Source organism: Chinchilla lanigera, unplaced genomic scaffold, assembly GCF_000276665.1.
Source record: "Chinchilla lanigera isolate Chin_1 unplaced genomic scaffold, ChiLan1.0 scaffold00081, whole genome shotgun sequence".
Classification (NCBI taxonomy): domain Eukaryota; kingdom Metazoa; phylum Chordata; class Mammalia; order Rodentia; family Chinchillidae; genus Chinchilla; species Chinchilla lanigera.
The window spans coordinates 8,551,130-8,561,525 of record NW_004955482.1 but is presented as its reverse complement, the minus strand read 5'-3'; the positions used below and the strand labels follow the sequence as shown (position 1 = coordinate 8,561,525).

Here is a 10,396-nt window from a genome sequence, read left to right as displayed (position 1 = left end):
AAATTTGGATTTACATCCTTATACACCTGAGACTTCAGTCTCCTATTCTGGTCAGTTGTAGCCTTGTGAGAGCTCCTAAAACAGAGGACCCAGCTCAGCCTTGATTGTACTTCTGATCCACAGAGGATGTGAGATAAAACATGTAGATAAATTTGTGGAAATTTGTTACACAGCAGTAGATAAATAACACATACATCCAGTAAAACTGCTTTCTTGTAGCAGGGCATGGAAGTACACACTTGAAATCTCAGCACTTGAGAGGCTGAGACAGGAGGATCACCATGAGTTTGAGGCCAGCCTGAAATATGTACTGAGACCCTGTGTACTTTGTTCAGCCTATAAGTGGTATTTAGAGAAGTCAGCAGAAACAAAACCAAACCACCAGTGCTTTCTTTCACGTCATTGAAAGTCTTTGATAAGACTAAATCAGAATGCTGGTTCACTTCATTAGGAACCATTTTAAGTTTTTCTGATCAATTAGCACTCCCTTAGGTTTAATTTCTACAAGAAATGGTCTTTTTTTGTTTTTTGTTTTGGTTTTTTTTCCGGTACCGGGAATGGAATTCATGACTTTGCGCTTGCCGGGCAGAAGAAATAGTCTTGATTGTGCTTGTACTTAGTTTACATGGTCTCACTTTTATATCATGAAACTGCTCACCATTTGCTTTCTTAACATCCCAGGTATACCTACACAAGGCCCTGGGTTCGAGCCCCAGCACCATTAAAATAAAATAAAATAAAATATAATGCCAGGTATACTATGGTTCTATCCAAAAAGAGAATGAATTTGTCTGTCATGCTTTTTCAATAAACTCATGCTGACTTAGTAGTTACTTTTTCCCCCTAGTTGTTTAAAAGCACATCTTTTGGACATTTCCTTTTAGAATCCTGTTTGGGATCAGTAGTAGGATCCTTGACTTACGGTTTGTAGATTCTACTATCTTTTCTTATTACAAAAGTAAAATATTTTACTTATTACCAGTTTTCGCTCAAGGTTTGGGTTTTACATGTACTCTCAGACTTTGCTAGTGGCTTAAGGGTTAACCTGTAAGTTTCATCAAAACTTTGGAATGTACTTTGTTCAGCCTACAAGTGGTAGATTTATTTAGAGAAGTCAGGTGTTCTCTTATAATCTTTACCTTCAGTTCCCTCTTATGATGTTTGTTTTGTACTTTTTGAATGTGATTCTTCTTAGTAAGAAAGAAAGAAATGGGTTACTCATTAATCACTGCGTCATGAATTCCAGCAAGGGACATTTCTTCCTTGCTTTTTCCCCAGACTTCATCCTTTTTGGCAATATATTAAGATATAAATTGTATACTATATTATTCATTGTTTTTAAATGTACAACTCAACAATTTTTAGTGTATTCACAGAATTGGATGACCATCACTACTATTGAGTTTTAAAACGTTTTTATTACCCCAAAAAGAAACCCCATTTCTGTTATTAATCACTCCTTTTCCTTCCCAAATTAACTTCCCAGCTCCAGGCAACCACTAACCTACTTTCTAACTGTATAGATTTGCCTATTTTCAGATTTTTTTCTGAGTGGTATCATATGACATGTGGTCTTCTGTGACTGACTTCTAACACTTAGCATGTGTTTAAGGTTCGTCAGTGTTGTGGCATATATGTACTTTTTCCTTTACATTGCTATTACATTTTATTTATCAACTCATTAGTTAATGGAATTTTCTACTTTTTGCCTCTTATGAATAATTGCTGCTATGAACATTAGTGTCTAACATTTTAAGTGGACATCTGTTTTTGTTTCTCTTGATTATATATCTAAGTAGAAATGGCTGTATACCTAAAGACTGAGTCAATGGAGACTGTATTGCCAAAGTAGCTTTACCATTTTGTATTCCATTAGCAGTGGAGGAAGTTATATTCTTCTATATCATCATCATTTACTCTAGTCTGTCTTCTTTTTTTTTGTTTGTTTTTTTCTGGTACCAGGAATCGAACTCATGACCTCGTGCTTGCCAGGAAGGCGCTGTGCCATTGAACTAAATCCCCAACCCCTTAGTCTGTCTTCTTGATTATAGTCATCCAAGTGGGAATAAAATGGCATCTTACTGTGATTTTTGACTTGTATTCCCTGATGTTTAGTGATGTTGCCATCCTTGCATGTACTTATTGGTTATTTGTATATATTTTTGAGAAGTTTCTACTTAAGAGCTTCAGCCACAAGTGGTGGCACACACCTGTAATCCCAGCAGTTGGGAGGATGAAACAGGATCACCATGAGTTCGAGGCCAGTCCGGGTTATGGGAGTAAGTTCAAGGCCAGCCTGCACTACATGGTGAAACCCTATTTCAAAAAAAAAAACTAGCCAGATTTTAATTTGGTTATTTCTTATTATTGAGTTGTAAGAATTCTTTAGTTTACATACATAAACTACATATAGTCTTCATGTGGCTCTCATGTGGCTTACAAATATTTTCATACTTCCTGTGGGTTGCCTTTCCACTTTTTGATACCATCGAGAATTATAAAAGTTTTAAATTTTAAATAAGACTTTTTTTCTGCTGTTGCTGTGGTTTATTGTTTTAATGTCATATATAAGAAACTATTGCCTAATTTCTGAAAAATCTGTGCTTTCTTCAGCACTATATATGTGCTCTCCTTTCTATACCAGCTAATCATTAAAGCTCCCTTGATGTCATATTAACTTTAAAAATTATCTTTCCTTGGTTTTTCTACTTGATAATCTTAGGATAGTGACAGCTTTTTAAAGTGTCATCTTCTGGGCCTGGGGGTTTAGCTCAGTGGCACAGCGCCTACCTGGCAAATGTGAGGTCATGAGTTCAATTGCCAGTACCGAAAAAAAAAGTGTCATCTTCTTCATCTGTAAAATGGGAATAATAGTACTTCTTACCTAAAATTTCATCTAAAGGATTAAAATGCTTATTATAGAGGTTTTTACAGAGAAAGCACTTGAAACTTTCCAGCTATACTATTAGAAATTTTCTTTAAGTATTATTTTGGAAATCTTTTCCCTAAATATATATATATATTTTTTTCTTTCCTTTTTGAGACAGGCTCACTATACAGTTCAGGCTGGCCTTGAGCTCACTTTGTAGCCCAGACCGGTTTTGAACTTGCAATAATCCTCCTGCCTCAGCCTCCCAAGTACTGGGATTAGAGGTGTGTGCCACCATGCCCCAAGCAAAAATATTGTAATAGGTGTCTTTCTTGACTTGAGTACTGTTAGCTTATGATAGAAGTTTAACGTATGTCTGCTAATTTTAATTCATCTCTAATATATAGTACCCATTACATTGAGTGCGAACTGGGATGTTTGAACTTGGTAAGGAGCTTTTTGTTGTTGTATTTTGTTTTTTTCTTTTTCTTTTTTTTGTCTTTTTGAGACAGGGTCTTGCTATGCAGTTCAAGTTGGCCTTGAGCTCACTTTGTAGCCTAGAGTGGTCTCAAACGTGCAACGATCCTCCTTCCTCAGCCTCTTGAGTGCTGGGATTACAGGTGTGCACCACCACACCCAGCTCTGTATTTTGTTTTTCGAGGCAGTGTCTCCTTATGTAGTTCAGGCTGGCCTTGAACTTGCTGCAGTCTTCCTACCTCAACCTCTTGAGTGCAAGGATTACAGTTGTGCACCACCATGCCCAGTTTGGGAGCTTTTTACTAAAAAAAAAAAAGGAGAAAGGAAAACTGAAAAATTAAATATCACCTACTTTGGTTAACTGAATTTGAGTTAGCCCTTCTAGAAAGGAAAGATGGCAAAATTATATTTCCAAAAATACTCAAATGGGAAAAGTGCTGAATTTATAGAGAGTAGGGGATTAATTTAGAGACAAACTGAAAAGTAAATCCCCAAATATTGGTAGGTGACATAGACATTTTAGAAAAGATGCCAAAGATAAAAGTTCTCCAATGTTGATTATATTATCAGGAGCAGTGAACTGTTTGGCATGCCTGTTCTTTGAACAATTTGATGTTTGTTCTTGACTGAGACAAGAGTCTTCTATTCAAAAGCTTTTTCTTATCACTTGGTGAGGCTTTTCCTAGTCTCCTCATGCTTATTAGATAGAGATATGATTGATGACGTCGAAACATCTTTCACAACCTTTTGTTGAGATGTTTCTGATCCAGAAATCCAGTATCTTTTATTTATCTTTTAATTTATGCAGAAATTACTAAAACTTTCCATTCAGCAGTGCCTGGTCTGTCTGATCTTTCAGACTATGATCTTAATTTGATATAAATATCATATGTTTAAATTGCTCTAGCCATGCAAATTATCTAATTTACGTTACTAAATATTTGGGGGCTGATGTTTTAGCTCAGTGGTACAGCACATGCTTAGCATTTTTTTTTTTGGTTTGTTTTTGTTTTTTTTTTTAGTTCATGCTTAGCATTTTTTAGGCCCTGGACAAAATGCCCAGTGCATTCCCCCCAAAAAGCAAAGAAAATAAAAATAAAAAATATTTGTGGAATATATGAAAGTATGATTAGATTATGATGAATGATTGTATAAATGAGTATCCTTTCTTTTGCTCTCTATTTCCCCAGCTTTTTGTTTGAATTTTTAGTAACAGGTGCTGTTCAAATGCTACTCTGTGCATATTATTCCTGTTACTCAGATTGTTTGACTTTTTCTAATTTTTTTTTTTTTTTTTTTTTTTTTGTCTTTTTGAGACAGAGTCTTGCTGTATAGTTCAGGCTGCCCCTGAACTCACTGTGTAGCTTAGTCCCTGAACTCTGCAGCAGTCTTTTTGCCTCAGCCTCTTGAGTGCCTGCACCACTACACTCAGCTCAGATTGTTTGAGGTTTTGATGCATGAATTTGCGTGTCATTCTTGTGCAGGGGCCATGCTAATCTGCTCTGTATCATTCCAGTTTTACTATATCTGCTGCCGAAGCAAGCACTGATTGAGTTTTTGGCATTGAAGCCATTTTTCCTGTTATATTATAAGCTCCTAGAAAGTTGAGTCTGTATCTTATTTATCTTTATATTTTCCATGACACACTGCATTGTACAACATTTATATTTATGCTTAAGGATAAAGCATAATTAAAGCATATTTATTCATTAAATGAATAGTGTAATTTAATAATTACATTGTAGGTAAGAATTTTGGATTCAGAATATTTAAAAAGATGTTAGTATTAAATATGACAAAAATTAATAAGCTTTTTTCCTGACTTTTAGTTGGTATTACTAATACTTTATTAACTGAATTTGCAATCTTTCCACAGGCTTCTGTCTCAAAATAGGGACAAGTTTAAAGCAGAGCTCCCTTCTATCCATTTCCCTTTCCAGTTGTATTTATCTTTTCACAATGATTCATTCTTTCTATTTCTTTATAATTCCTAATGCTTCATACAACTTTGTTTCCTTGTCACCTGCTCTCTTTATTTTTGGGCTTTTAGGCTGACTTTTTCCTGCACTTGCTGTCATCTCATTCCTTGCCCTCAAGGTACATGGCGGTAGGGAGGAGCCCAGCTGGGGTAGGGGTGGAGCTACCTATTCACTGCTTGTGTAGACCTGCCTGAGAAGGAGCTGAGCTGCTTGCCACCAGCAGGGATTGAAGTCCCCATGGCCTTTCCCCTGGAGGTTAGCATTCTGGAGGACAAGTGGGACTTGGTAAGGTCAGAAGCTGGCCATCTTTTCTTTATTGCTCCCCCTTTCTTCTTTCTTCTATATTTTTCTCTCATGGTATCTCTCTGTCATGCTACTAATTTTTCTTTTTTCTGTTCCGTGTCATTCACTGTTCCATTATTTTCTGACTTTCTAGCTGTCAATCAACTTTATTTAGTGTTTTTCTTTCTTATTACCCATCTTCTCTATATATTTCTCTATCCTCTCTTAAAATTAAACTTCCCTACTTCTTCTCCTTTATTCCTCCTTTTTTGTTTTCTCATTCAACTATCTTTTTTTAATCCAATCGTTTTCTATCCATCTCTCTATTTATTTTACTATTTTGCAGAGAAGTAGGACTAAGAGAGGGGAAAGGGAACCATCCCGCCTTTCCAGAGGCCTGTTCGGCCTTTTCACTCATTTCCAGACTTGTGATATGTTTTGATTTGGCCTTGAAGAAGAATTTCTGCTGAAGAGAGGGGTTAATAAATAGTGAAGTTGGAGTTAGGTTGAATATTAAATATAAAAGGTTTAATTTTTCTCTCTTTCTTAGTTTTTTTCTGCAATTCAATGGATACAGTTTGTCATGGCTACTCTGAGGTATGTTTATTTTATCTTGTATAATATGGCTGTCTAAAGTGGTATAAACAAAACTGGAGAATTCTGCAGTTTCTACATTTCTGCCCTCAGGATTTAATATTATTTTTAAGATAGAGAGAAATGATGTTCTTTACTGTGTTGATGCTTTCTAATAAAATGTAGTAACATCAACAACGGAAATAAAAACAGATTTAAGGATAACATCTGAGGTCAGTGAATCCCCCTTTAGCACATATATTAAAAAGCGAAATTATGCAAAGAAGATTGGCATGGCCCAAGGATAAAGAAGAATAACGTAAATTCATGAAATATTCCCCCCCTTTTTTTTTTGAGACAAGGTCTTGCTTTGTAATGCAGGCTGTACTTGAACTCACTATGTAGCTAATGCCGGCCTCAAATTTGCTGTGATCCTCCTATCTCAGCCTCCCAAGTGCGGGGATTACAGATGTGTGCCACCATGACCAGATACTTCATATGTTTTTAAATGATTAGTTTATTTTTTTACCAACTGTGTCAATAAAACTGTAACAAAAATCAGTAACAAAAATGAAGGGGACTTGTTTTGTTTTAATAATTTCCCTCTGCTTGTCAGCGTTATAGGTTCAAGTTCACTTATTACCTATGCTGTGTTCCAGAATATACAGAAATCTCCAGAGGTGAGCAGTGTCTCTTTGTGTTGAATTTGAAGTTTTAGTGTCTTAGCCTTTGAAGTAAATAAAAGTGTATCTATAAATGATGAATAATTCTATGAATTACTTATAAATTCCTCACTATATAAGGCTGATATATTTTAGGCACTGTCAGTAGGGCTTCATTTTATTTTCTTCTTTATTTTAAAAATTTTATCTTTCAGTTTTGGAGATTGAGCCTGGGGTCTTTGCACTGAGCCATACCCCTGATTTTTAATTTTTCATTTTGAGACAGGGTCTCATTGAGTTGCTGATTTGTCCAGGCTGGGCTCAAATTTGGGATCCTTCTGCTTCAGCCTTCCAGATCTCCTATCAGAAGGATAAGGATATATCACCATGCCTGGCTAAGCTCCCTTTTCTTCTAGGCAACTATTTTAACTATAACTTTGAATTCTTAGAGATTATCTTTTAAATGTGGATTTTTTTTAGTGTGCACTGCTGATTAAGGAAACAGCTAATTGTCTGAAACCTGTATTCATTCACTGATTTTTTTTTTGTTTGTTTGTTTCTGGGAATCAAACTCATGACCTCAGGCTTGCCAGGCATGCGCTTATGCTACTGAGCTGTATCCTTGGTCCTTTTCTGATTTTTAAACCTTAGTAAAATTGCTCATGGGGCTAGGAGATAGTTGGAAGATTTTAGTATATATAAGGTATTTGTTTTGCTGCTTTCCTTTTAGGAAATTAAAATTTAATATTGAGAAAAATATATTTTTTTGTAAAACAGTTTATATAAAAGATAAATTAAAACCATCCTGGGGGCTGGAAACTTAACTCAGCGGCACAGTGCCTGCCTGGCAAGCGCAAGGTTGTGAGTTCTACTCCCAATACCGGGGGGTGGGGGGGTTGGGGGGGGGAATCCTGATTCATAGACTAAACATAATGATTTTTCGCTTGCTAAATAAAGATTTTAAGAGATACGTGACAGTTGTTCCTCTAACCAGGCCAAATGACACCAAATTCTGTAAAACATAATTCAAAACATGTATGGTAGAGCCTTTGTATATGGAAAATGTCACTGGTATTTTTTGTTGTTATTTTCTTTGCAATACTGGGGATTGAACCCAGGGACTTGGCAAACACTAGGCAAGTGCTATACCACAGAACTGCACCCCTGGTCCTGTTTAATTTTCTTTTTTTTTTAATTTTGAGAAGAGAGCTCACTAAGTTGTGCAGGCTGGACTTGAACTTGAGATCTTCCTGCCTTAGCCTTCCAAATAGCTGGTAAGGTATGCCCTGTGGCATTAAGAACTATTAGGTTTTATTGGACTCACTTCAATAGCAGAAATAGCTTCTGTTAACAGAATACTTACTGTTATGGTTTAGATATAAAATCACCCCTAAAGTCTTCTGTGTTTAGAAGGTGATGTGTGGGGTCAGGTGGGGGCTGTAGTCATCAGAGGGTTCATCTATTGGTGCATTCAGTAGCTAAGTGTGCTGTTAGGAAGTAGGACCTCATTGGAGGTGGCTCATTGGGGGTATACCCTGGAAGGGTTTATTTCTCTCCCCAGTGGTCTCTTCTCCCTCTGCTTCTTGTCTGCCATGAGATGAGTAGCTGTCCTCTGCTCAGGCCCTTGCATTGTGCTGTTTCTGCCTTGGAGCCAGCAAACCATGAATTGAAACATTAAGCCAAAATAAACCTCTTACCCTTTAAATTGAAAGGGTCGGGTTTTTGTCTCCATGACAGAAAGAGACTGAGACACTGTGTTCCAGCTGTCTTGGGTACTCACATACTTCATCCCATTGTACCTTGTCACTCTCCTATCAGAAGGATAATATTAGGCCTGTTTCACAAATGAAGAAGTTGAGAAATTGAGGCTTAAAGTCAGGAAATGACTTATTCAGGTTACATAGTAACTAGCAGAGCAGGAATTTTCAGATGTTCATATGGTTATTTTTTTTCCCTAGTACTGGAGAATGAATTCAGCCTTTTCACTGAACTATATCCCCAGCCATTCTTTTATATATATATATATATATATATATATATATATATATATATATATATATATAAAATTTTTTTTTTTTTTTTGAGACAGGCTCTCTCTAAGTCATTAAGTTATCCAGATTGGACTTGAACTTGTGACCCTACTGCCTTAGCTTCACAGAGTATTGGAATTATATCACCTGGAGCCACCACTGGAGCCACCATGGCCTGCTCAAAAGTCAATACATTCAGCTATAATCCTCCTCCAAATTAAAGAAGGGTGTTTGTGTTTACTGTGTTCTCAATACATGTGCTCAGTGCTTTAAATATATTTTTCAGCCGGGTGTGGTGGCACATGCCTGTAGTCCTCGAGGCCAGCCTGAACTGCATAGCAAGACCCTGTCTCAGAAAACCAAAAAAAAAATTTTTTTTTTCCATTTAATCCTGAAAACAACTCAGAAAGGGGTTTGGGGGTATAGTATAGTTCAGTGGTAGAGTATGTACTTAACATGCACAAGGCCCTAAAGTCAATCCTTAGCACCAACTTTCAGCAGCAGCAAGAGCAACTCTGACATGGATATTAGTCAGATATTGTAGACAGGAAATGGAATCTTAGTGAGATTGACTTTCCTGAGAGCTTATACTGTAGCTAGGAACAGTTAGAGTTGGAATTTGAGTGCAGACTTATCTAGTTGCAAAACATTGCCCCAGGTATACCTTTAAAACCACTGAAATATACTGCCTAATGCAAGAGAATTTTAAAGTTTCAGAATTACATTGTAACTATGAAAGTAAAACTAGAAAGTAGTCAGTGGGGTGTCAGGCCTGTATGTTTAGCTGGTTGGGATATGAGAGAGGAGGATCTCTTGAGCCCTGAAGTTTGAGGCCAGCCTGGAGAACACAGTGAGAGAGTGTTTTAAAAACAAAAAGTCTTGATACTAAATTGCCCTTGTCTGCCAAGTAATTTTAGGCCAAGTGTTCCTCAGATTAAGATTTCTCTGTTTCTTTCCTTTGCTGGGATTTGAGTCTAGATGTGACTAAATTAGTACAGCTTGAGTTACACGGAGAGAAATAGGCTTCATTTCTGAACTATAGTTTCTCAACCTCAGCACTATTGACTTTTTGAGCTAAATAATTGCTTGTTATTGAGTACTGCCGTGCACATTAAGATGTTTAGTAGAACTTACTTGCCAGATATTAATAGCACAAAGCTTCCCTTTTCAGTTCTAACAACAAAAAATGTCTTTAGACATTGTCAGATGTTCCTTGAGATGAGGACAGCTCACACCTGCTTGCCCTAAGGTGACATGCTCTAAGGTAGCATGACATGTTAGGGCTTTGTGAAGATGTAGCGTCTAGTGCGGTGTAGAATGGGACTTTTAATTTCTGGGCTTCATTTCTCACATAATTCACATTGCCAGAACCTGAGGATCTTAGCATCTCTTAGTTAACATTTATTTTTTCTTTTTCTTTTCTTTTTTTTATTTTAAAGAGTAAAAGAAGGATAACATAGTAATGGGGGTGGCTTACCAAATTACAGACAAAGTGGTAGGAAATTATCAATGGTTATTGTTTTA

The 10,396-nt window shown here is 36.6% G+C and overlaps 1 protein-coding gene across 18 annotated transcripts in view; it reads left to right on the top strand.

Moving 5' to 3' along the window:
* Positions 1–10,396, top strand: part of Tmem116 (transmembrane protein 116) — a 183,715-nt gene that overhangs the window by 10,635 nt on the left and 162,684 nt on the right. For 8 of the 18 annotated variants that reach the window (XR_001230973.1, XR_001230970.1, XR_001230972.1 and 5 more), the window contains exons 1-3: positions 5,522–5,610; positions 6,158–6,204; positions 6,797–6,860. The exons of 1 other annotated variant lie outside the window; for it this stretch is intronic. Coding sequence is in view for 13 of the 17 variants with exons in the window: in XM_013503627.1 (XP_013359081.1) it covers positions 5,563–5,610; positions 6,158–6,204; positions 6,797–6,860 (159 nt within the window). In the remaining 4 variants the exon portion in view is untranslated. Of the gene's footprint in view, positions 1–5,520; positions 5,616–6,157; positions 6,205–6,796; positions 6,861–10,396 lie in introns of those variants that run through there. 9 more of the 18 variants (XM_013503620.1, XM_013503619.1, XM_005403180.2 and 6 more) reach the window with 7 other exon arrangements.